A 26,284-nucleotide genomic window follows, 5' to 3' on the forward strand; every position below is an offset into this window, starting at 1 on the left:
CAAAATTTACAGGAATAAAGTCTGTTTTATGAAGTTTAAAAAGTTTAAAAAATAAGGTAAAGAAAAAAAAAAAAAAAAAACAAACACAAACAGCTAATAATGTTGGAAATAGTGATTTTAAATTTTAGCAAAGAGTGAGACTAAGAATGAATCCTTCAAGGTCTTGAATTGGAAAAACTTTTAATTTCTTCTGTGCTCTCGGGACCGAGCTGTACCAAAATCCCAGAATGGTTTGGGTTGAGAGGGATCTCAAATCCCACCCAGTGCCACCCTGCCATGGCAGGGACACCTCCCACTGTCCCAGGCTGCTCCCAGCCCTGCCCAGCCTGGCCTTGGGCACTGCCAGGGATCCAGGGGCAGCCACAGCTGCTCTGGGCACCCCAAGCCAGGGCCTGCCCACCCTCCCAGGGAACAATTCCTGCCCCATATCCCATCTGAATGGGATTTTTTTCCCATCTAAATGGGATTTTTTTCCCATCTAAATTTCACTTTTCCAGCGGGAAGCCGTTCCCTGGCTCCTGTCCCTGCAGGCCTTGTCCCCGGTCCCTGTGCAGCTCTCCCGAGCCCCGTCAGGCCCTGCCGGGGCTCTGGGCCCCCCTGCAGCCCGCTCTCATCCCGGTGAACGTTCCCGCTCTCCCGGCCATGTCCCGGCCCTCGGGCGGGCTCGCTCCCGCTACCTCGCACAATTCTGTCCCTCCCGGCTGCCGTCCCGCGCCACCGCCCCTCCCCTCCGCCCTGTCCCTCACATGATAGCGGTGGGTGTGCGCCGCTAGGCACTCTGGGAGTTGTAGTTCTTGGAGCGGGGCGCGCAGCGGCGGCGGCGACTGGCGGGACTCTGTTTCCCAGCGCGCCCCGCGGCGGCCCGAGGGGAGCGGGACGGGGACCGGGCGCTCGCTGAGGTGGGCGCGGGGGGATCGGGCCGGGGGCGACACGGGCGGAGGGATGGAGGAGACTGGGGTCGGGGAGGAGAAGCGCGGCGGGGGGGAACCGAGGGCCGGGAGAGGGAGCTGAGGGTCGGGGGGTGCCGCGGGAGGGGGAGCCGGGGGATGAGGGGAGCAGGGAGCCACGGGGGAGGAGCGGGGAGCAGCGCGGGGAGCTGGGGTCGGGAGGCTGCGGGTGGGCTCGGGGCGAGCGGGGGCCGTGCCGCTCCCTCAGTCCGGGTGTAACGGGGGGTGCCGGGGAGGATGGCGGGGCTGCGCTTGGGGAGGTGTCGGGGACAGCTCCGGGGGGACGGGCCGGCTGTGAGGGGAACGGGGGCCGGCTGTGAGGGGAGCCGAGTTCGGCTGTGAGGGGAACGGGGGCCGGCTGTGAGGGGAGCCGGGTTCGGCTGTGAGGGGAGCCGGGGCCGGCTGTGAGGGGAGGGGGGGCCTGCTGTGAGGGAAGCCGGGTTCGGCTGTGAGGGGAGCCGGGGCCGGCTGTGAGGGGAGCCGGGGCCGGCTGTGAGGGGAGCCGGGGCGGGCTGTGAGGGGAACGGGGGCCGGCTGTGAGGGGAGCCGGGGCCGGCTGTGAGGGGAGCCGGGGTGGGCTGTGAGGGAGCCGGGGCAGCCCCGCCGGGAGGAGCCGGGTTCCGCGTGCCGCAGCCGGCGGGACCCCCAGCCCCGGGGCTGCCGGCTCCGGCCGTGCCCAGGGCTCTCGGGAATCGCCTCTCCTTCCCGGCCTGGCCCCGGGGACACGGCTGGCAGCGCTCGGGGGGCGCAGCGGGGACACGGTGACGCAGCGGCCCCGCTCCCGCCGGGGAGGTTCGTGGCTCCCCGGGGTTTGAGGGTGAACCTCTGTGATTGTGTGCTTCGGGTACCGGAGGTGTGTGTGGTGCCCTCGATAGACAGCACCTGGATGTTGTAGTTTTATTTCCCCTTCTGATTTCCCCTTCTGGTCTCAGCGTTTTGTAACTCTCTCGAGAAACTCCTTTGTGGAACCTGTGATAAAGAGAGCAGTGGGTTAGAAATTAAGCAGTTGGTGGATTGATTTACCTGCATTTTGGTGTTATTCTGGGCTAATTAATATTTTTGCTGCTGTCTGCAATCCAGCTGTTTTGTGTGAGGCCAGTCTGAGCAGGTGACAAGGGGTGGAACAGGCTGGTGTCCTAAGCACATCTGTGCTTTCTGCCTTCTTGGGCCATCTGAGCTTCTGTTCCTGAGCAGACACGCTTCACTTCTGGACGTGGTTGTACCAAAATCAATATTTGTCTGCAGTGGGTTTTGCATAGGCAAATCAAGGCTCCTGCCCGCCTGCTGAGGCAGCACAGGGCTGTGTAAACAGGCTGGGGGAGCCCTGAGGGGAATTGCTCCCACATGTGCAGTGTCCCCAGCCCCAGGATGGGGAGACATGGGGCAGCAGAAGCCCCTGTATAGCCAGGAGTCCCCACGAGCCTCCTGGAATGACGTGGGAGGGGGATAACCCTTGCAACTTCACTATCCCCTGCTCCTTTTCTCAGGGCGCTGCTGCCATACTGGTTGTGTGTGGCTTTTGGAGTTATTTTTTGGCTGGTTGTCACTGCAGGGACAGTGTCCCACCCTGTGAGGGCTGGGGGTGCGTCAGGGGCAGGAAGCACTGCCACAGCCAGGCTGTGTCAGCTCTGGGTTTATAGTGCTGAGCTGATGGTTTTGCAGTGGCTGCTGCTGCCTTGGGCTCTCTGGGAAGTTCCTGGTAGGAGCTGGGCATCTGGAAGAGGCTCAAACCCAGCCTTTTGTCTTGAAACCAGTGCAGGGCCACCACTTTCTCTTTAAATTCAACTGGAGGGATCATGAGAAGGGCGTTTGCTTGTGTTGGGAGCAGCAGAGGCTGCGCTGATTCTCTGCTGAGCTGGGTGTTTCCAAACCCAGATCTCTGGGATCCCTGCAGGGGTCTCATTCCTTTTAGGCTCTTCTGAAAGGTCTGGGGTCTGCTGGCTCAGGGTGGGTTCTGAAAGCCTGGTAGGCTGCTGGTCCTCCCCCAAGCTGAGCTTGAGCTGCTGTCAGGATTGTGTGTTGTGCCCAGGTTCCTCATTCCTCTTGTGTTGCTGTGGTTAAATCCCTGTTGAGGGAGTGTGGGCAGTTCTGCTCTGTGCTGGGGTCCTGCCCCTCTGTTTGCTCTTGGCAAAGTGCTCTGGGTGAGACCCTGGAGTACAGGATTGTGTGGAAGCTTGCCTTGCTGCATCACAGAGTCAGTCCTTACAGCTGGAAAATACCTCCAAGGTCATCGAGTCCAAGCTGTGCCCCATCCCCACCTTGTCCCCAGCCCAGAGCTCTGAGTGCTACATCCAGCCCTTCCTTGGACCACCCCCAGGGATGGGGGCTCCAGACCTCCCTGGGCAGCCCCTGCCAAGGCCTGAGCAGCCTTTCCATGGAGAAATTCCTGATGTCCAACCTGAACCTCCCCTGGCACAGCTTGAGGCCATTTCCTCTTGTCCTGTCACGTGTTCCCTGGGAGCAGAGTCATCAAATCAGAGTGAAAATACAGAGGCAGTACAGAAAATATGCTAAAGCAAGGACTCAGAACCTGGGGGATCTGTTGGATGGAAAGCTTGGGCTATTGGGCTCTTCTGAGATTGGCTGGGACATCTGCAGGGCACAAGAGGAGCCAGTGTCCTGTGAATCTGGTCTTGGGGACATGCTCCAGGTCACTTGGTGGGTTTGACAAAGCAGGAATGAATTCAGCTCTCCCACCTCCCTGTCTGCTCCTCTTCTGGCCTGGCTTTTGCTTGTTCTCTGCCACCTTTCTGTGATAGTGGAGCAGAGAGAAATAACAAACTTTCAAAATTACTTGATATGGACAGAATAGCGGACTGAGGAGTAGTTTTTGCAGTAGCAGGAATGCAGGGGATACTCAGTAAATTCGCTGGGGATACTAAATTGGAAAGAACTGCTGACCCCTTGGAAGGCAGAGAGGCCCCACAGGGAGTCCCTGACAAATGGGGCCTGAGCAGCCCCCAGCCATGTGACAAGTGACAAGGGCAAGAGTCAGATCCTGCCCAGGGATGGGGCAGCCCTGGATGCAGGGACATTCTGCGATACTCAAAATGTGCCTCAAAGCAGATTCCCACAGGAATTCCTTCACAACATTTTCCCTAGTCTGAGGTGGTGCAGTGTTTCACACTGCAGTCACATTCAAAGGAATCGTGTTGTCGTCTGCCTGGAAAAACAGCACTGCTTGTGTTTGTGTCTTGGTTTGAGAGGGAAGTGGTGTCCCTGGAGGTGACACAGGGCATTTTGTCTGCGAGGTCCTGGTGAAGAAAAGCTCCAAGTGTCTCCAGTGGACTCCTGAGTCATGTGCATTGGACTGTGAACTTTGCAGTTATTCATTGACCATGGATGAGCACGGTGGAAAAAGGAAGTTCACTTCACACCAGAGTTTCCTTAGCATGTGTGGGATTTTCCTCCCTCCACAAGCAGTGGGTTATAGATTAAGGAAATCTCTGCAGTGGGTGCAGGGTGTTGGGTTTCACCTGTTCCAAATTAAACTGAAAATACCCACGTGAACAGAGATCTGATTTATGTGTTGGAGAGGGACTGTTTGTAAGAGGGTGTAGTGAAGGGACAAGGGGGAATGGCTTCAGACTGACAGAGGGCAGGGTTAGATTGGGTATTCAGAAGAAATTCTTAGGAAGAGGCTCCCTATCCATTTACCAGGATCTGGGAAGGTCAGCACATCTCAGGAAGTGATTACTCAGTGTAAAACGTGGCCATGTGTGCTTATCCTTGCTGAAAGAATGTTCTTAATGCTGCTTTGTGGATCCACATCTTTCTATGGAAGGGGGTCCATCACCAGAATGCTGCTTTATCTGGCGGTTTTATTTATTTATTTGAGTTAAAGCCTCTCCACAGCACCACAGGCCTCCTTGAGAGGAGGGCACAGGAAAAGGATTGTTTGGCCATTGCAGGAAATCCATTGTCTGGCTCTGTCAAGCCAGGAATGTCCCCCTCAGTCTTCCCTTCTGGTCCTTTTTCCAGTGGACAAACACCTCTCTGCAGCTGTAGGACACCAACACTGAAGTGCAGTAGCTAAATAATCCTCTTCTGAAGAAGAAGAGGATTATTTGCAGGCTCATTCTTCACTAAAGGATTTCTCTCTCTTAGTGCTTTAATGTAGCTGGTTGGTGGCCATTTGTTCTGCCCCTGAAATTCCCAGATCTCAACTGGGAGCAGCTGCAGAAGGGTGGGGTGAAGTCTTAATGGTGTTCTTAACAATCTTCATCCTTTGTTTTCTATTCACACATTTGAAAAATGCAAAGCAAAAGGCTCCCATTTCCAAACCAGCAGTCACAAAACGGTGTTGGGCAGTGTTGGTGTTGAGGGACAGCCCTGAGGCCTCAGCTGTGGCAGGGATGGGGACAGAGCCTCCTGTCCACACGCTGGGGCTTGTTGGAGACTGGTCCAGGAAAATCATATGTTTTCCTCTGTGCAAACATATTTAAGCTTGTACATCCCTGCAGAGGAAGAGCAGGCTGCTCTGCTACAGTCCCAGGTGCTGCTGTCTCCACAGGCCGGGTTAGAGTAGCTCATATGAAAAGAAAAGCAAAAGCAACCCAAGAAAACAGCTGTGCCAGTGCAAAACTCTGCAGCCTCCAGACCTTACCTGAGGACAGCACCAAGGTGCAGCAGGACCAGCTGCTGTGAATCCTGAGGGATTTGGGTACAGTGTGGCTGTTCTGACCCCGCTGCTGAGGCTGCTGGTGGTGTTTTTAGGGGCAGATTTTAGTCTAGACTCCTTTCATTGCTGTCAGACTCCACAGTGCTGGTTTGCAGGGTTGGTTTGTGTGTTCTGTGTTTCCATTCTGGGATTTGCAGGTAGGGACACATGGTGTTTTTATCCTTAAGGAAGAAGGGGTGGAATTAAAACTCAGCAAAGACCTCTCTGTGTATTTCATCTGTGGGATCAGCTCTGCCAAAATCAGCAACACGGCTGATGCTGGGTAAACTTCCCAGGATTTGCTTCTGCCAGAGCTACAGCCACATTCAGTGCTGGTAACAGGAAGAATGAATCTGCATTTGTGCAGAATTTCTAAAATAACAAGGGGTGTTTGGTTTGGTTCCAGCTGATTATTTTTTGTTAAGCAGGAGTTTAGTGCCCAGCTAACGGGGATTATCTGTTTGTTCCAGGAGCTGGGAAGCACCACAGGGAGCCAGGAGCCAACAAATCATCTCAACACCTCCATGAGGCATTAAGTCTGGTGAGCTCTACACATTTCTCTTCCAATGTATGAGCTCTGCTGGGTCCCACCCTGAGCTCTGTGGCTGCCCCTGGGAGCTGCAGGTGCTCTGGCAGGGGCTCCCTGAGCATCCTCAGCCTTTGCCAGGGGGTGCCAGGGGCACTTTTGTTTGCTTCTGGATAATACAAACCTCCCAAGTGGCTGAATGAGGTGCTGCCAGAGCTTCCTCTGCCCAAGGAGAAATCAGGATCCTGTTTGGGGGGCTCCAGCCTTCCTCCTCTGGGTGATGGCCACGAGTAGTTTGTAGTGGGAGCCCTGGGCTCATGTTTGTCACACACTGGGAACATTCCCAGTTCCAGGAGGTTCTCTGGGTGCTGCTTAGTGGCATGTGCTGACCTGATTTTCTTTCTCCAACAGATCTATTGCTCTGTCTGAAACCTCACCAGGGAACACAAGTGTTAGAAATGGCAGGTAAGAGCACCTCAGGTACAGCCAGTAAGGAGAGTGGTTTCAGAGTTGTTCATGATGCTGTGGTGGCTGTAACATGTCAGGAATGTGACCTGTGTCCCTCTCCAAGACCTTGGTGATCCCTAAAGCTCTTCAGCTACTTCTCTTGCCTTGGTCACATTCACTTTCCTGCTGTGTCCTGATCTGTCACCTGAGGTTTCTGCTCAGGTGATAAAGGTTCAGGTGTGACTTGCTTGAAAGTTTTATGGGAGTGGAATTTATTCAGAAACAAAGTACATGAGAATAATTCCTTCTTTCCAGAGGCTTTCCACAGTGTTCCTAGCTGTGCTATTGACATTAATCCGTCTGAATTATACTTGCAGTAAAACTAGTAACAAAATTCCAACCTTTTTTAAAATAAGAGGAAGTCTGGAATTTGCCTCCAGCTGCTGCTCATGGATGGTGCAGTTTGGTTTTTGAAGCATGGGGCTCATTTGCTGATCAGATGTGCTGATCCCAGCCTTGATGAGAGAGCTGTAGCACTCCAAGCTCTGCAGTCAGACATAAAAGGGGATATTTTCACATAATTTATTTTGTCTAATCTCAGAAGTAACCCAGAACAGCTGGCAACTGCAGGGTCTCTGGGTGGGAGGAGGTGAGCAGCAGCTGGGCAGCAGCAGAGAAGAGGTGTAATCCCCAGCTTTGTGTACCTAGCAAACAATCCTGGGGATGTTTGGACCATTTTTATGAGCTTGAAAAATGACAAACTGCAGTGGCTGCTTGGTTTTGGCCCCACCATGTGGGAGCTCTGCACTGGTAGCTGGCAGCAGCTCTGTCCATGACAGAAAATGGGAGAGAGCAGAACCAAAGGAACAATCTGCAGCTTCAGCTGTTGAAGAGGGACAGAACAAAAGTTTCCTCATCCCTCAGAAAAAAAAAATGTTAGAGAATCTGCTTTTACTGTGATTGATTAATCTTGGTCTTCCTGGCTTCCCTAGAGACCTGTTCTTTCAGCTTTAAAAGCTGTGTCCCCTCCCTTTCCCTTGATCCAGCATTGTTAAATCCCTTTCTAGGCTGCAGGGACACACTGTGCAGGAGAAATCCCATTAGGTGTTTACAGCAAACAAAAAATTAATGCAGAGGAGCCCAAATTGCTGTGGACTTTGAAAGCATCCGTGGGCCATCAGCTCTCCATGGATGGAGTCAGCAGTGGTGTTAACCAGTAACTCAAACCAGCCTGGAGAGCATCTGAATGAATGTAAAGTGGGTTTAAGGGAGAGGGGTGAGGAGGGGCTTGATGTTTGTTTTTATCAGGAGAAGTCAAATTGGGCTGGTGACTTCAGATATTTTTCCATAGCTACTTCTGATGTATTCCCAGTGGGTGTTCTCACCATATTTTCTGTGTGAAAATATGCATGAGGGAAAGCCTTTTTCCTTCCTCAAGCCTGGCTGCAGCTCCAGGCTCTTCCCTGCCAACCTTCAAAGAGAGCTGAGGAGCTGCTCCTGCAAAATGTCTCCTCAGCCGGAGATAATGGGAAGGGAAGGGGAACTCTTGTGCTGACAGTTCTTGTTCAGACATTTCCTCTTGTCTCCTGTGCCATTTGGAGGTTTTCCCAGGACATTCTTCATCTCTTCCTCTGGTTGTTTTTAATTCTGTTTACTGGGGCTGAAGGAGGCTAGAGACAATTAGTCACAATGCCCTGGAATCAAACTTTAATCAGCTCTGGAAGGCAAGAGCAAACATTCCCAAACATGTAGGAGCACACATCCAGGCACACACAGACAAATCTGGGAGCTGACAGCAGCTGAGGATTTAGGCATTTAATTACTTGATTTTAAAACAGAAATTCTTCCCAAGGTAGAGTTTTCTTCACCATATAGCTTTTGGCAGCAATTGCTGATTTATTGTCTCTGAATGCAAAGCTTTTTCTTTTTTTCGTTGCTTTTTTTTTCCCTATGCCTTAACCTTGCAGGAAAAACTTGAATGTACCCTTTTCCATTAAAAATCTTGTATTTTTTCAAAACAAGATCATCCCTGACACAGAATCATGGAATCACAAAATGGTTTGGGTTGGAGGGGACGTCAAAGCCCATCCAGTGCCAGCCCTGCAGGGACACCTCCCACTGTCCCAGGCTGCTCCCAGCCCTGTCCAGCCTGGCCTTGGGCACTGCCAGGGATCCAGGGGCAGCCACAGCTGCTCTGGGCACCCCAAGCCAGGGACAGGAATTCCTTCCCAACTCTGACTTACTCCATGAACTGGGTGATACCTGGGTACACAATTCCTTATTGTCCCAGGCTACAACAGGTCCTGAGGCCTGACCCATGGCCAGGACATGCTCCTGCCTACCCAGAGCTGGTGGCTGAAGGTAAATCTGCTTGTCTGGACACCCCCCAGCCTTTCTTTCCTCTTGCTGTGGATTTTTGCAGGGTTGTAATTGAACACCTCTGTGCAGCTGTTTCCCCCAGATGTTGCTGACACCTCCCCCTTCCTGAGGCAGCTCATCCTGGAGCTTTAAAGTGTTTTTTTTTTTTCCTTGCAGCACCTTTCACACAACTTCACACTGATGTGTAAAGATGTTAAATCCACGTGGTGTTTATTAGCTTGTTCCTATTCCCCTCTCTCAGCCTTGTGTGTAGCAGAACAAATGTCCTGTCCACTGCTGAGGAAGAAAACCAATATATTTGTGGTCTGGGGAGAAGATGAACACGCAGCACTGCTGGGAAGGTGTGGAGGATACAAGGCATTTCTGCTCCCAGCTGAAATGTGTGTTCTGTGTTCCAGAAAAGGTGAATAACTTCCCACCGCTCCCCAAGTTCATCCCTCTGAAACCATGTTTCTACCAGAATTTTGCTGATGAAATCCCCATCGATTACCAGTTCCTGGTGAAGAGAATCTATCATGTGTGGATCTGTAAGTTGAATAAAAACAGCTGTGCTGGAAAAAGGTATTTGTGTAGTAAAACCCCATAGATCTCAATGACTAATGTGCTTTAAAGTTTTGATGAGGAGCAATGATCCCCCTTAGAATACTCTAATATAACTTTATACCTGAATTTTAAGCTGCTGTGCCTTGAATCCTTGAGGGATCTTGAAGAAAGGAGAGTATCAGTGCTGGAAAAGTCTAATAGTAAATCTGAGGGAGAAAGCAGACCATGTTTGATACCTTTATTAATGTCAAATGATCATAGAATTCCAGACTGGTTTGGGTGGGAAGGGACCCTAAATCCCATCCAGTGCCAGCCCTGCCATGGCAGGGACACCTCCCACTGTCCCAGGCTGCTCCCAGCCCTGCCTAGCCTGGCCTTGGGCACTGCCAGGGATCCAGGGGCAGCCACAGCTGCTCTGGGCACCCCAAGCCAGGGCCTGCCCACCCTGCCAGGGAACAATTCCTGCCCAATCTCCCATCCAGCCCTGCCCTGTGGCACTGGCAGCCATTCCCTGGCTCCTGTCCCTCCATCCCTTGTCCCAAGTCCCTCTCCAGCCTTTTTTAAACCCTATTTAACTCCCAAAAATAGCTACCTTAAGGAAATTCCTCGTTCCCCTAAAGTAAGAGGAATAGGAGAATTTCAGACATTCGCTGCTACCTGGCTCCCCACCTTGCTCTAGAAAGGCCAGAATTCCCTCTTATTCCCACATTTCCCTTCCTAATGGAAGCAGTATCTTCTAGCTGCATGCTGGCTCTCCCTTAGCTCTCCAGAGCCCCCCAAACATCCTGCTGGAGCTGGGAACTGATCCTGTCACAGCTGGTGATGTGCTGATACCCTGTGAACAGAGCTCCTGGCCCTGGGCTCCTGTTGTTTGCCTTAGCCATTGAGGAACCAGGAATGAAAATTGACCATTCTTCTGCAAGGAATGAAATCGGTGTGGCAGGCCTAGGAAACCACAGGGAATGCTTTGCAAGATTAAGAATCTTTTTGCCTTGCTTATCTTTTTTCCCCCCAAATGCTTGTCATCCTCTTTACCCTTCTCACTGAAGGAAAGCTTGTTTTCTGCCAGCTCTGCATTTGGTGGCGTGGCTTTTATTCCAGATGCACGGGATGTGTGTAGGAGAGAGATTTGTGTGCATAAATAATGGCATAATCCATGGCTCCATTGTTCTTTGGTTATGTGGAGCTGCTGCAATGAGCTCTGTAATTTTCTTGCCTGAAGAAGCTGCCTGTCCCTCCAGACTCACTGGTGCGATGTCGAAGCTGTAAAGCCGCCTTTGTCCTCCCCTCTCCCAAAACAAAGAGTCCCTCAGTCGAGTTAATGGCAGGCTGGAGGAGAGCCAGGGATTTGGGCATGGCCAGGAGAGCTGCCATCTGCACCAGGAGTTTCACATTTCCATCTCCTGCACTCAGGAGTTTCACATTTCCATCTGCAGTGCACTTCCTTTGGGGGTCTCCCTGAATTTTTGGCGTGGGCTGGAGAGAGATGTGTAAAGGGAAGAAGGTAAACAAGGAAAGGGCAGTTTTGAAAAGTGGAAACACACAAGTCGTTGCTGGAAGGGTGATTGCTCATTACTTTAATTGGATGTGAGCACTGGATTAAGGTGGAGAGAGGTTTGGGGAAGGTTGTACCAGAGCTCCCACTGCTGGAGAGCAAACTCCAACCTGAGGCACAGGGAGAGCCAAAAGTTCCTTAAAACTTTGTAGATACCCCTGGCTTGGTGTTGTTTTGTTGGGTATTTTAAAATAAGTAACTTTTGGAGAATAAATAGCTTCTGAAAATGAATATTTGGAGAAGTACAGCTAAGTAGTGTGTAACTGAAATATCACAGATTCATGGAATCCCTGAATGGTTTGGGTTGGAATTACCTTAAAGCCCATCCAGTGCCACCCCCTGTCACGGGCAGGGACACCTTCCACTATCCCAGGGTGTTCCAAACCCTGTCCAGCCTGGCCTGGGACACTTCCAGGGATGGGGAATCTTCAAACTGTTAGTTTAAATACGTAGAATTAATTAGTTTAAAGAACTAATATTCTTCCCCCCAACATTAAGACACATCCAAACCATTGTGTACAAAGCTTTGTTGGCTACTCAGAAGACATTTTCTTTGCAGTAAAACAATGTTTTATTTTACTCTCAGGCTATGTGTAAGTCAGAAGTAGCAGCTGGGTATAGGTTTTGCTCCCCTGACTGTGTTGTCAGTATGATTTTGTGACCATAAAACCTTGCAGTTGTTTAGGACCCCCAGGCTGTGTGGAGGCAGGTGGGTCAGTGCCCAGGAGGGCCAAGGCAGTGATGAGCAGATGAGCTGCAGAGCCATGGCAGGGAGTGGAGTGGGGCATGGGCAGGGCACGTTCCCTTGGCACAGGTGAAGAGAAATCCAGGGTTTAATTTTGCCTGAATGAGGCCAAGGTCCAGAGTGTCACCATGAGTTTATCACCAGGCTGTGCTGGAGGAGTTTGGTGTTTGGACCTTCCACCTTCTCCTTTCTCTGTGCTTGTTGATACAGGTTACCACAAAGGGTTTGAAGAGTCACCAGCAGTTTTCCAAAACAGGAGCTTGTAAATTGGCATCTTTGAGCCTGGCAGAGCTTGGGGGGATGCAGGGACAGCTGTGGGGAGCCCCTGGCTTGGGGCTGAACCCCCTTTCCAGAGATGTGACCTCCAGGAAAATGGGGAGCTGCAGCCCTTCATATACTAAGTACTGCTTAGTGCAGCAGTGCTGTGCCCTGGGGGCCTTTGTCAACTGTTCCTTTTTATCCAAGTGACAGGAACAGGGATGTGAAAAGGCCTCTAAGCCACCCCTGTGGTCCCATATTCTCAGCTTGATTGGAGTTTGTTTATCCCCTTGCTCAAGGCAGCACTGCCAAGGCCTCAGGCTGATATCCAGGCTTCCTCAGAGGCCCAGGGAAGCAGAGAGAGAGCCTGCAAGGCACTGAGCTGGCTCAGAGATGGCTCCTGAGGCAGCCCCACACAGGCAGGGGCAGGGCTGGGGTCACCCCCCTCTCCTCTCACAAAGGGGTTTGGCTATAAATGGAAATTAGACCTTGCTCATAATTCATAATAACACTGGCCTGAGTCTTCTATTGGTCACATCAGTTGCTACCTAAGCTCTCCATGCTTTGACAGGTCATAAAAGAGTTCCCTCATCCCTGTGCTGCAGGATCCCTCTGAGCTGGATGTTCCTGTGCTCCCAGCTCCAGGTCACACAGCAGCCTGTGCCTTGCTCAGAGCAGCTGCACTGCTGCCCCAGGGGCCCTTCCCACTGTAACCCTGGGGGCTTCACAGAGTCCTGGGGTATCCTGAGTTAGCAGGGATCCACAGGGACCATCAGTCCAGGAGACCCCAACAGCCCCACCCTGAGCAGCCCTGGCAGTGCTGTCCAAACGCTCCTGGAGCTCTGGCAGCCTTGGGGCCGGGACCATTCCCTGGGCAGCCTGGGCAGTGCCAGCACCCTCGGGGGCAAGAGCCTTGCCCTGAGCTCCATGCCAAGCCCCTCACAGAGCCCCAGCCATTATCTTTTGTTTCCTTTTCTCCCGAAGTCCTGGCAGTGCTGCAGCCCACGTTCTCTCCTGTGCCCTCTCCCCAGTTTACTGCATCACGCTGGCCGTGAACCTCATTGCCTGCCTGGCCTGGTGGATCGGGGGAGGCTACGGGGCCAACTTTGGCCTGGCCATCCTCTGGCTGGTCCTCTTCAGCCCCTGTGGCTACGTCTGCTGGTTCCGACCTGCCTACAAAGCCTTCCGGTGAGTGCCAGCCCAGGAGGTGCTTCTGGTGCAGTTCCCTCTGGAAGTTTCCTCAGTTGTTCTGGGGAGTGCTGCTGGGGCAGATCTCTCTGGCTGGGATGAAGTAAACAATGTCTTGTTTACTTCCAAAATGAAGAAGAATGTGGCTACTTCTATATGCTAGATACCGGACTGAGGGTCACATAAGATTGGAGGTGAGCAGTTTGGCACTTCTGAGAGGGTTAAATTCATATTTTACTTAAATATCTCAAACTTAGCGGCACCCTCATCTCAGTGCAGCATTAAAATAGGTACTAATTGGGTAAAGCTTCATTGAGGCTTATTTTGATGGAAGACTATTATTAGTTTTTGAGAACTCTTCTGATTCCTGTCTCCAGCTACTTGAGAGCTTGTCTGCTTAGCTTTTTAGATAAAAGCAGTTCCCTGGAGTCAGTCCTTCTGAAACTCCACAAATATTTAAAGCCATCCTACATTTTTGCTTTAATTAATAATCATTTGCATTTGCTGTGGACCACGAGGCATCACTCAAACATTAATGTGTAAAGCCTGGCAGAGCTAGGAGGGTCCTAGCTCGAGCAGTTCCCAGCCTGACACGGGGAAAGGAGGGGCCTGCCCAGTGCCACCATCACACCCCACACACCAGTCAGGGGTTTGCCCTCCGGAGGTGTAGGATGCTCTGGTAGGATGCTCTGGATTTTGATTATTCACCAGACTCTGTGATGAGCTGGTTTGGACGACAGCAAAAGCAGCTGATGGAAATGGGGGGTGACAGGTGGGTCCTGTCTAACCCCTGATAAATTAATTGTTTAAATGTGCTTCTGAGCTGATGCTTTGTGTGCCCACAGCACTGGGCGCTGTTAAATCACCAGTGGCATCATGGAGTACAGGGGAGGGTCATTTCTGCTGGAAAGAGAAGGGTTGGATTTGTCTCAAAGTTCCAAATGACGTGAAAATCCCAGCTCTGAACTCTTGCCCTGTGGGGCTGGAGTTTGTCCCCATGCTGAGCTCAGAAGCCCCAGGGCCTCCAAGTCCTGGAGCTCTGTTCAAAGAGGAATTTCCATTCTAAAGTCTGGGAAAAATTACTCCTCCCTGCTGACTTCCCCCGGGCTCCACAAGGGCCGTTTCTCATTATTCCTTGAACGTTGTTTGGATGTGTTTATGCAATGAATGCTGAGAGGTCCCTGAGGTTACTCTGTGCAGAGACTTGCAGTTAAAAAAAGACTCAACCCCAGGGACAGAGTGGGGAGAGCAGGGATCATCCCTTGGGACAGCAGTTGGGCTGGAAATCACTGCAGAGGGGCAGCACTGCTGGGATCACAAGTGGTGATTGCAGAGGCAAAATCAGCCCTGCTTGTCCTGGAGAAAGCCACCCTTCAGTGCTGGCACCCTGTGACAGAGTGACATCCTGTGAGGATGCTTCTCTAAAACCTTCGTCATCCCACTGCATCCCAAATTAAATTAGCTGCAGAGCTTTGGTGCTAGGGCAAAGCTGTAGCAAATCTGCACCAGAAAGCTGGATGAGAAATCACCTTTTCTCTGTATCCCCACTAATTCCTGCAGATCCTTTCAAATGAAGACTCCTCCAGCCCCTTCAGGTTGGAGTTGCAAGAGTCTGTTTGAAGGCTCAGCCTCGAGCCTAATCCTTGTTAATTGGATTCTGACAGGCACCACTGTCAGCAGGCCCTGCCTAAAGTAGTTCTTTCTCAATGCTGTACTCTGAGGTGGTATTTGAAGGGTGGGATTGTGGGGATACTCAAGGATAATAAATCTTCCAGAGCCACCATCTGTGACACCCAGACCAGCACGGGCAGCTCTGAGGAGCGTGGGTGTGACTGGAGGCTGCTCAACGTGCCTCACCTCCCTCATCTCCTCCCAAGGCATCAGGGGCTAGAATTATAAAACTAACAATCATCAGCATAATAAAAATAATTAAAATAATAAGCATTTAAATACTTTCAGGGTTTAAGCAGGAGCTGGCAGTGATTGCAGCTCTTTTCTTAAGTCCCCTTTGCACCAAACTGCCTCACAAGCATCTTTTTTGTAGATCTGTAGGTAAATCATTGGCCCTTTGAGTTCCTTAAGAGTTATGATAATCATTTGTATCATTAAAAATGACAGTTTGAGGAACTTAAGATGTGGCTGGTTTGATGGGATGAAGATGTGTTATGACAGAGCCCAGACTTGGGCAGGGCAGTGCTGGACCCCCAGTGCACCCATGACAGAGACTGTGAATGTCTCTGGTCAGCATCTTGCTTGGGGTCATTTTCATGCTAATTATTGTACCTGCATAAACTCAAGGACCTCACCTGTACATCCTGAGGATGGGGAGCCTGCAGAGATGGGAAGTGTGCCTGCTTTCAGGGTACCACCCACCTCTCCCATGGCTGTTTTCCCTCCTGTGATGTCCCAGTGCTGGATTATTTACCATGGGTGTGGGAACGTGATGACAAGCAGACACTGAGACATTCCCAGCTGGAATTCTTGTGCTCAGTGATCCTTTCTAGTGTATGGACAAGCTCTGCCTGCCAGCACCAGGCCCCTGTGTGCCTCCTTGCCAGGGCAGAGCTGGGCAGGTGTCAGGCTGGGCTGACATTCAGTCAGAGAATGATTCAGACTCTCTGTAGGAGACTTGTGTCCCTCAGCCTCTCCTTGTGTGTCATCATACATGCAATTCCTCAGGGAGGGCAACTGCAAGAGCCAGATTATTGGGAGACAATCTGTGCTGCTGAGTCATGGAGCTGTGTGCTCTCACTGCCAGGGAAGGGGGAGAAGCCTCCCAGCACACAGCCATGGAGGGAACCCTCTGGAGTCCCCACTGTGGGGGGTTTGAATGTGGTGGTGGGGTCAGACATGGGTGTGGAGCAGCACAAGGTGCCAGTGCCCCCCTGACCTCCTTTCTCTCCACAGGTCGGACAGTTCCTTTAATTTCATGGCCTTTTTCTTCATCTTTGGGGCACAGTTCCTCCTCACGGTGCTGCAGGCGATCGGCTTCTCCGGATGGGGAGCGTGGTAAGTGGGAATGTCCCAGCTGGCCCAGGAGCTCTGGGCTGTGGCTGCTTCCATGGGCTTGGAGAGGCTGATGGGAGCCTGTACCAGGTGGAGAGGAGGAAGCTTTCTGATTTCCCCAGTGGCATAGCTGTATCTGCTCTTGGGGTGCACAGTTTGGGTTTCATTGCTGTGTTGGGCAGAAATCAAGGCCAAGTTGGATGGGACTTGGAGCAGCTTGGTCTAGTGGAAGGTGTCCCTGCCCGTGTGGTCTGGCTGGGCTTTAAGGTCCCTTCCAACCCAGATAATTCTGTGATCTTCACCTGGTTGCTCTTTGTAGCCTCTTCCCTCAGTGTCCATTTCTTTTGCCGTGTAGCAGCCCGTGTCAGGCTCAGCATTGCCCTCAGTGCTGGCAGCACACGGTGAGCTGAGTGTGGTGACTCATTGCTGGCCTATGAGAAGTACTGTGAGAGTTCTCCTAAAATAAATGGGGGCTTGTCAGTGTCTGTCCCTGGTTGTGTTATTATTGTTTGGCATTTTAACTTCCTGTCTACAGAGACTTGAGAGCAATTCCTGCTGAAACTACAAGTAATGGAAAGTCTTAGCACTCCATTTAACACTGGTTTCAGAATTGCTGATGCCTCACCTGGTTTTTGCCAAGAAAGGAATGGAGATGGAGTGTAAATGAAAGGACTCTGGTGTTCCCTGATCCCAGTTCTGGTCTCTAGATGCACAACAAAAGCACCTTGGGAATATGTCTTCTCTTCCCAAAATCCATGCAGCTGGCTGTCCCTTAAAGCTGTCAGACTGGATTAGTGGGGGATGCTGGCAAGTGAGAGTTGAGATCTTGGGGAAATACCTGCACTGAATTCTGTCAATTGTCTTCATTGTTCATTTCCTTTTCAGGAGCTTAAAAGCTGCCTTGTTATTTCCAGGTTACTAATCACAGAAACAGAGAATGCTTTGGGTTGAAAAGGACCTTGAATCCCATCCCATTCCAGCCCCTGCCATGGCAGGGACACCTCCCACTGTCCCAGGCTGCTCCCAGCCCTGTCCAGCCTGGCCTTGGACACTCCCAGAGATCCAGGGGCAGCCACAGCTGCTCTGGGCAGCCTCTGTCAGGGCCTTAGAAGCACATCAACAGTTTGTCTGATAACAAGGACACTTTGAAAAGCAGATTATAATGCTGTTGTGTCTCTTTTTCTGTTTCTTCCAGTGGATGGTTGGCAGCCATCACCTTCTTCAGCACCAGTGTGGCAGCTGCTGTGTTCATGCTGTTCCCTGCCATCATGTTTACCATGTCAGCGGTCGCAATGCTCATCTGCATTGTAAGGGTAGGTTCTGCTAGTGGAAGGTGTCCCTGCCCATGGCAGGGGAGCACAATGAGATGAGATTTAAGGTTCCTTCCAGCCCAAACCATTCTGAGATTCTGGGATTCTTCAGATCCCTCTCTGCCTTGGAGAATCCCTGCTGTGTATCACAATAATGTGAAGAGGCAGCTCAGCAGCCACCACAAGCCATCACTGCTTTGAAAGGTTGCACAGTGCAGTCAGTTGATGGCTCTCAGAGTTTCTGGAGGACAAATCTAGACAGCACAAGACAGCTCAGGCTGGAAATTGTCACGGTGTCATGTGGTGATGTTGCTTTGTGTCATGCAAAGCAAGCTTCATGTGGAGGAACCTGAGGCTCTGTGAAGGGGGGAGGTTTGGATTGGATATTAGGAAACATTTATTTTCACAGAAAGGATTGTAAAATGTTGGAACAGGCTGCCCAGGGTGGTGGTGGAATCATCATCCCTGGGATGTTGTTCAAAAAATGTGTGGGTGTAGCCCTTGGGGACATGGGTTAGTGGGGAACATGATGGTGGGGCTGGGCTGATGGTTGGACTTGGTGGTCTTGGAGGTCTTTTCCAGCCTCAGCAATCCTGTGATTCCATGATTTGTTACTCCTGGTGAAGCATCTGCAATGGGAACCAGATGGCAGGGTGAGAATTGGGTCTCTGCAGGAACAAGGATTTGTAGTAGGACACTCTGGAAAGCTTTGGCAGAACCCAAGACATCCCTCTGGATGCCCTGGATAGCTCAAAATCCTGGCAGGGGCTCAGAGACCCTGGCAGGAAGCCAGAGACACTTGAGAATTCGATCTCAACCCATGGAGCAAATTACCAACGTTATATGAAGAATTACAAGTCACAAAAGTTTAAGTAACATAACAGTAATTGTCACAGGGTGAAAGGTGAAATTTTGAAGAATTTGACTACGGGGGTCTAAGGGACAAAACGGAAGAATTTAGGTGTTGTCCTGTCTTTCTTCCTGCTTCTTCCTAGCCTCCATCTTCTTGGTGATGGTGGCACTTTGGGATTGGTGTAGAGTAAAAAGTCACTGTCTAACATAAGTGATAAGTATTAGAACATAACTGTAAATATTGAGTAAATATGGAGTAGTTTATAGTATAAAAGACAACACCAGCACCGTGGGAGGGCAGTGTGCCTCAAACTAACCTGCAAAACAGACCTCAGCAAGCCAGACAGAAAATGTTTTAGATAAGAAATAATAAACAACCTGGAGAACTACAGCTGAAGACTTCTGACTTCTTCTTCAACAGCTGGGGTGGGGAAAAGAGACTTTAACACTCCTCAGGATCACCTTGACCAAAGGGGATCCTGAGAGGAAAACAGAAGCTCTGTGGCAGCAGTGGTGTTGGACTCTGTGTTGGAGAGGTTTGACCCCCCTGGCCTGGGGGATCCCTCACCTGAATTGTGGGCATGCTGCTGGAATGTGTTCGAGTTTTGGGTTGATATTCTCTGTCTGCACCTCTGTTCACTGCATTAGTGCATTTCTTGTGCTTTGTTCCTCAGAAATGCAGCTCTTCATAGAGACAGGAACAAATCCTGTTGCCAAGTGGCTCTGCAGGGGCCCAGCTCTGGGCTCCTGGTGCTGACTCTCCTCTTGTCCTCCCTTTTATCCCTTAGGTACATAAAATCTACCGAGGGGCTGGTGGAAGCTTCCAGAAGGCTCAAGATGAGTGGAACAGCGGCGCATGGAGGAACCCTCCCAGCAGGGAGGCCCAGTACAGCAATTTTTCTGGGAACAGCCTGCCAGAGTACCCCACAGTGCCCAACTACCCCTCTGCAAACCAATGGCCTTAAGCAGCAACAGCTGCAAACTGCCTGGAGTCTCTCCTTTTTGGTCTTTTTATTCTTGTTCTTGGAAAAGATCATTTGCATTCCCTCCCAAGCACCCCACTCATCTCGAGGGCCTTTCTGGTTCTTGTCTCCTGATCCCTGAGGAATATCCGTGCTCTCAGCCCTTCCCACCTCCACTGCACTGCACGGCCATGGCAGAAAGCTTTTTGTTTGCCTTGAGTCACCAGTATTTGCCTCGTTGCAGACTAAGAACAAACCCTTCGCTGCCCTTGCTTGAGGGAATCCTCTCCTGACCATCCCTGGAAAAGGCTCAGCTTCCCCACGATGGCAACACTCCCACAGCTGCTCCTGCCCCTGCTCCTGCTCAGCTTCCATGGAATGCCCAGCACAGCACCACGCCGTCTGTAGCAAAAGCAATCAGAGCATTAGTAGCAACTGGTGTTTACTCTCCTGGATGAATAATGTGGAATTTTTCACTCTAAGGGAAATGCAGCATTTAAATGATTTGGTACTAGTGACACTGAAGTGATTTGTGAAAGCTCCACCCTCCGTGGGAGGATCCCTGCAGGTAACAGAGGTGCCCTGGGTGAGTCCTCGGATGGGAAGTCCCCACAATCCTCCTTTGCCTGCTCAGACTGTTGTGATGCTACAGCTCTTGCTTTCCCTGCTGCCAAAACCTCTTGCTGGATCTGTGTGTTCCAAAGGTACAGATTCATCAACTTAGGTTCATGATTTCTCTGTAAAGCCTGAATCAAAACCCAGTGCAGAGCTGACACTGGGCCTTGGTGATGTTCACCCTGGAGCAGGGACTCAGCACGAGATTTCCCCACCACGTAACTTCCAGCCAGGTTTTGTGCTGGATGCAAGATAATGATTGATCTCAGTGCTGGAGCCCCAGTGGGTTTGGAAATGCTTCTGTTACAATGAATAGTTTAATTCTGCCTTCTGGTGTAGCTGAACTCCAGATATTACAGTGGGGTCTGGGAGACCAAGGGAAGTTTGTTAGTCCTCATGGCTGCTGTTGGCTCTGTAGCTGGCAGGACTTCCCTGAGGGAGAGATTCCTGCCTTTCTCCAGCAATCAGCTGAAGGGAGGATGAAGCTGTTGGGAGGGATTGTTTTCCCTGAGATTATCCTCCACCTTGTCATTCATCTCCATTCTGTGCCTGAGCCATCCAATTCCCTGTGTCCTGCAGCGATCCAGGCAGCAAAGGCTGCGCTTTCCTCTTCCCCCTCAGCCTGCTGTGAATTTTTTAAAACCTGTCCAAACTGGGAGGTCAGTTCCCAATTTTTTTATAGGGAGTGAGTATTTCAAGTCTTTGGCTCTCAAAGTTTTGGCCAATGATCCAGAGTGCTCCATTTGGGAGACCTAGGAGGGGTTGGGCACCCTGGGGATCAGACCCGGAGCCTGCTGCCTTGGCAGGCTGTTGGTGGGGTTATTCCAAATTCCTAAATTCACACTGAGCAACTGGAAAACACAACTGGCTCCTGGAAAGGGACAGAGACATGGTCCTAGCTAGGTGGAATTGATTTGCAAGTGGTCTTTTGAAATTTTTTCTCTACATGTGCCTTATCTAATGAAATCACAGTACACAGAGGAGAGCTCCTGCTTCCCCCTCGCCCCTGCAGAATTCCCTGTTTTCCTGTTAACTTGTCCTGTGTCACACTGTAAATAATGAGGGAAGCACAGTCTGGAATCTGCAAGACCCCTGTGTTACCAGGGCCAAAGCAAAAGCAACCCCAGATTTCCCCAAATTTCCGTTTACAGCCACACTGACCCCTGCTGCAGGAGCAGCCCTCCACTGGCTCTGGGATGTGCAATGTGCTCCCAGCACCAGGGGTTTTTCCTGGAGAGTGTGCAATGTGCTTGGGAGGACGAGCTCTTGGAGCCTTCTTAACAGACCATGACCTGATGGCATTGTGAAGCTTTTAGGTGCCTTTGTCTAGTGTCAAGTGTAATTTTAAATGTTCTTTGTCGCTTGCCATCGGAGTGATGGAAGAACTGCCTGGCGTTGACTCCCTGGAAATACGATGGATGCACCACGGGGTGAGGGCTGAAGGTGGGATTGGCCACGCCTGGGAGCCAGGACATGGTGCACCTGTGTCCCTCAGTCCTGCCCCTTGCCATCCTCTTGCCAAAATTCTTCAAAACCATTTGATACCTGCCCCATTTCAATGTGTCAAGTTGGAGGTTTTGAAGGAACCAAGAGGAGAAGTGTTGCTGGGGGCTCCACATCCTGCTTCTCTTTGGGATTTTCCCCTTGGAGAATCTGGGGGCTGTGTTGAAGCACCCACCCTCAGTCACACTGGAAATGTTTGATGCAAGGAGAGGGGGTGCCTGCCCACCAGAATGGTTGGAGCTGGACACCAAAATCACACCCTGTTAGCCTGCACTGCCTGAGATCCCTGTGGAGATCAATGCACCTCCAGCTGGGAGCTCCATCCCCTCCCCTCCCTCCTCTTCAATGCCAGAAACTCTAATTCCAGAAAGTCCAACACGCTGCCTGAACAAATGGCTTAATTTTTTTCTTTTTTTTTTTTTTTTGGACTCCTCTGTATGTTTTTAAATGTTTACATTAGATTTCTAAAAGTTCTTAACACCATTAACCCGGCCCTGGCTCCTGGTGTGGTCGGGCGTCACGTGGCGTGTCTGTGTGTGATGTTTCGTGTCACCTGTGGAGCTCTGGGTTTTGTTTGTGTTTTTCTCCTGATCACAAGACAATAAATGCTCATCCTGTGCTTGATGAGGAGAACTGGCCGCATCAGAGAAGTGTCTGTTCCTAGGTAACCGGAGTTATCTGGCAGAGGGAAATGGCAAAATCTCTGTGTTCCTCCAAAGTCTCCCACTTCATGTTGTTTTCTCTGTGAAAGAACAGCACGTTGATGGATGAGGCTCATCCTCTGTGCTGGGGACTGGTGTGAGTGGCTTGTTGTGGTTTGTACTCTTAGAGATGCAGCTTTGACCAAAGGTGCTGCCATTGTTCCCATGCTAACAATGGGAGTGGGAGAGCAGAGGTGTGGAGAAAGTCCCATCCCCCAAGCACTGGGGTCATTTTTGTGGCCTCTCCATAGTGCAGAGAGCCCCTGCTAGTGCTGGTGTCTGCTTTCCCCAGTTATTGCCTGGAAGGAGACTCTTACCCCTGGAGTAAAAGGGCTTGGACAGCGAAGGTGACTTGAATCCCTTTAGCATGTGGCTGAATTTATTGCCCAAAATGTTCTTCCAAAGTTATCACAGAATCCCAGAATATTTGAGTTGGAAGGGACCTCAAAGACCATCCCATTCCACCCCCTGCCATGGCAGGGACTCCTTCCACTATCCCAGGTTTGTACAAGCCTCAATGACCTTGGGCACTGCCAGGGATCCAGGGGCAGCCACAGCTGCTCTGGGCACCCCAAGCCAGGGCCTGCCCACCCTGCCAGGGAACAATTCCTGCCCAATCTCCCATCCAGCCCTGCCCTCTGCCCCTGGCAGCCATTCCCTGGCTCCTGTCCCTGCAGGCCTTGTCCCCAGTCCCTCTGCAGCTCTCCTGGAGCCCCTTCAGGCCCTGCCAGGGGCTCTGAGCTCTGCCTGGAGCCTTCTCTTGTCCAGGGGAGCAGCCCCAGCTCTGCCAGCCTGGCTCAGAGCAGAGGGGCTCCAGCCCTGGCAGCATCTCCATGGCCTCATTCCCACAGGTCCATGTCCTTGCTGTGTGGGGGCCTGGAGCTGGACACAACACTCCAGGTGGGAGTATGGAATCACCATCTTGTGGTGTCATACCCCAGCCCCACTCCATGGCAGACAGTTAATCCTAGAAGAGCCGTGTCCCTCCCAGCTGTTGATGTGACATCTGCTGATCTCAGTGTGTCCCTGTCTCCAAAGCCCTGTGCCAGGCTCCCCCTGCCTGGCCCTCACCACCCTTCTCTCTCTGACAGTGCTTCCCTACAGCTGCTGCTGATGTGTTGAGCATGAGGATGAATTGGATTTCCCTCAAATTCTTGCTCCAGAGCCTCAAGATCTGAGCATGAGGCACATTTTAAGCTCCTGCTCCAGCTGTTGCTCGAGCAGGACCTTGGCACTTGCAATGAGGGGATTTTTGCCTCTGCTGCAGGAGGACCGGGCAGGGTTTGTCAGGAATGGGGGTACAGCCAAGCTCAGCCCACCACCCTGAGGAGCTCCAAAAAGCTCTGGATTGCTGGCACCAGGGTGTGAGGGGCACTTTGAGGGCCTGGCTTTTCCTTTCTCTGGTTCTTGCTGTGTTTCTGTCCCTCTGCAGTTCCAGCTGGAAGGTGCTGCCACCCACCCTGGAGCAGCTCACTCCTCGTTCTCCCGAGCAGTCACAGTGGTCCCTTTGTGTTGTCTGCTTGTGAATGAGCCCAAACTGTGTGGTGCCCCCAGGAGAGGGCCAGGGCTCCTGGCTGGATGATTTCCCAGCAGAAATTCCCTGGATTCCCTTGCTCCCCGTGCTGCTTCCGTGGCATGAGCTGCTCGTGTCTCTGCAGGCCTTTGGCACAGCGTGTGCTCACCGCTGGAGATCTGCCTTGAAATAAAACCCAAACTCCTTTCTTCCCCACTCTCCTGCTCCAGAGGGTGGTTCAATTCCCCAGCCAAACATCTGAACAACTTGTGAGTTCCCAAAGTGTGTGAAATCACCACAAAATTGCAGAGTTTGGGGGGTGGGATGGGGCAGATAGGAAAGGGAGGGTTCCAGGAGGATTTTATCCTCTCCAGGAGTGATTTTATCTTCCTCAGTGGTGATTTTATCCTCTCAAGGGGCAATTTTATTCTCCCAGGGGGTGATTTTATCCTCTCCACCGGGGCAGGACATGTGTCACAGCACCTCAGCACCCTCCTGAGCCAGGCCACAACACAGGAACAGGATGGGAGCAGTTGGAATTCACGCGTTCAGAATTTTCCTGATGCTCTAAAATCAGCTTTTTTTGGAGGAGCAAACACCCACAGGGAAAAGTCCTCCAGCCAAACGTTGTTGGGAGAGCTTTTCCCTGGAACATTTCTGTGACAGGAGGAGAACCAACTCAAGCAGTTGGAAATGCTGAAATGGGTGCTTGGGGTGATGCTGGTGGCTGGACCTGATTGTCCCCCAAAGCCACACACATTCACAATATTGCCTGAAAATACTTTTGGGGTGCATCTGCTCCACGCTGTGCTGAAGATGTGACCAGCAGGGTTGTGCAGGGGTGTCCCCTCCCTCCAGCCTTACCCTGAGAGCCTCAAACTTGGGGGCTGAGAAGAAAAGGGGTGAGAAGGAAATGATCCTCTGGCTGTGCCCTCCTTCGCTGGGGGGGTTCTGGGATGGAGTGTTTGTCCCTGGGTGAGAATCAGGAGAAAATGAAAGGCAGTGGGGTCTGTGAAGGAGAAAATCAGGAGGTGGCAGTGGGGTCTGTGTCCCTGCTCAGGACACCCCACAGCACGTGATCTCAAAAACAAAAAAAATCTCAAAATTAAGGAAGTCTCCAATTAGCAAACCCAAATTAGTATTTCTGCCCAAACTAAAACCCCCACACTGTCCCAGCACATCCCACAGTCCTGGAGCTCTGTTCCCTGCAAGGCAGTGGGATGGCAGTGCCTCAGTTTCCCTCAGAGTGGCTCTGCTCGGGGCTGGTGTCCCCAAAAAGGTGACAGTGCCTGTAAAATCCCTAAAATCCCACCCTGACTTCCCTCTGTCCCCACTGGTGGGGTGTGGACCCCCAGTCCCTGTCCCGAGGTTGCCCCCGAGGACCTGGAGTGTGGATGAATGTGGGGATGAGGGAACTGTGCCCCAAAAGGGGCTGTACCCCAGAGCAGGGGCTGTACCCCAAAACAAGAGCTTTATCCCAAAACAGGGATGTACCCCAAAACAGGGATGTACCTCAAAACAGGTGCTTTACCCCAAAACAGGGGCTGTACCCCAAAACAAGGGCTGTACCCCAAAACAGCGATGTACCTCAAAACAGGTGCTTTACCCCAAAACAGGGGCTGTACCCCAAAACAGGGATGTACCCCAAAACAAGAGCTTTACCCCAAAACAGGGGCTGTACGCCAAAGCAGGGGCTGTGCCTCAAAACAGGAATCCCCCCCAAAACAGGGATTTACCCCAGAACAGGGATTTACCCCAAAACAAGGGCTGTACCCCAAAAGAGGAGCTTTACCCCAAAACAGGGATTTACCCCAGAACAGGGATTTACCCCAAAACAAGGGCTGTACCCCAGAACAGGGATTTACCCCAGAACAGGGCTGTACCCGGCGCGGGGCTCACTCGCACATCAGGGCCTGTCCCCTATCACCGGCTCCATTCCCCCCACGCCGTTCCCTGCAGCAGGCCCGTGCCCACCCGGGGGACAGCGGCATCCATATCGCGACAGCAGCGCGATAACCCACACCGGAGCCCCACCCACCAGTGCGGCCGGGCCCTGCAGCACCCTCGGAGCGCGGTGTGCTCCCTGTGGGAGCCGCTCCCCGCCGCAGGGCGCCGAGGCAGCGCGGCCCTGTCGCGATAGCGGCGCCTGTCCCGACAGCGGCGCCGGGCAGCGCGGGGTTAACCGCAGCTGCCGTAAAGCGCGCGGCGCTGCCGCAAAGCCGCGCCGCCGCCTGCCGGCCGCTATTCCCGAACGCGCCCTACGCCAGCGCCGCCGCGCCGCCACCCTCGCGCCCGCTGCGCTTGCGCCGCGCTCCGCCCCGCGGCCCGTATNGGGCCGGGCCGGGTGTGAGGGCCCGGGGCCGCCTCGCCCCGTCCCCTCCCGGCCGTGCCTGTTCTGCGGCCCCGGGGAAGGGCTGCGAGCCCCCCGGTGCCCCGAGGCCGGGCGGGCGGCGGGGATGGGCTCCGATGGTCCCGCCGTGCCCCCTGCCCGCCTGCCCCAGCCTCGCAGGATGTGGGCTCCTTTGTATGTGGCTTTCCTCCCTCCAGAGGGGCCGGGAAGTGTTTATGTGGGGA

At 52.2% G+C, this 26,284-nt stretch overlaps 1 protein-coding gene and 1 long non-coding RNA gene across 2 annotated transcripts; one reads left to right on the forward strand and one right to left on the reverse strand.

Annotated features, from left to right (window-relative positions):
* The first annotated feature begins 766 nt into the window (after positions 1–766).
* On the forward strand, positions 767–22,138 carry SCAMP4 (secretory carrier membrane protein 4). The gene is made up of 8 exons (XM_039696795.1): positions 767–899; positions 6,078–6,148; positions 6,545–6,598; positions 9,358–9,486; positions 13,092–13,248; positions 16,156–16,257; positions 17,450–17,567; positions 19,205–22,138. The coding sequence occupies exons 3-8, from the start codon at positions 6,592–6,594 to the stop codon at positions 19,379–19,381; spliced, it is 690 nt and encodes a 229-aa protein (XP_039552729.1). The 5' UTR covers positions 767–899; positions 6,078–6,148; positions 6,545–6,591; the 3' UTR covers positions 19,382–22,138.
* Positions 17,585–25,919, reverse strand: LOC120496390. The gene is made up of 3 exons (XR_005626291.1): positions 25,749–25,919; positions 24,575–24,719; positions 17,585–18,193 (listed from the first exon to the last, which is right to left on the reverse strand). It is a non-coding gene; the product is annotated as an uncharacterized LOC120496390 (long non-coding RNA).
* Positions 25,920–26,284: the final 365 nt, after the last annotated feature.

This window comes from Passer montanus, unplaced genomic scaffold, assembly GCF_014805655.1.
Source record: "Passer montanus isolate IOZ18808 unplaced genomic scaffold, ASM1480565v1 scaffold114, whole genome shotgun sequence".
NCBI classification, from domain to species: Eukaryota; Metazoa; Chordata; class Aves; order Passeriformes; family Passeridae; genus Passer; species Passer montanus.

Excerpts from the sequence above, each read along its gene's own strand:
- SCAMP4 (XM_039696795.1), top strand. Across the intron at positions 9,487-13,091 it reads AATCTATCATGTGTGGATCT|TTTACTGCATCACGCTGGCC; the intron begins GTAAGTTGAATA and ends CCCTCTCCCCAG. Across the intron at positions 13,249-16,155 it reads CCTGCCTACAAAGCCTTCCG|GTCGGACAGTTCCTTTAATT; the intron begins GTGAGTGCCAGC and ends TTCTCTCCACAG.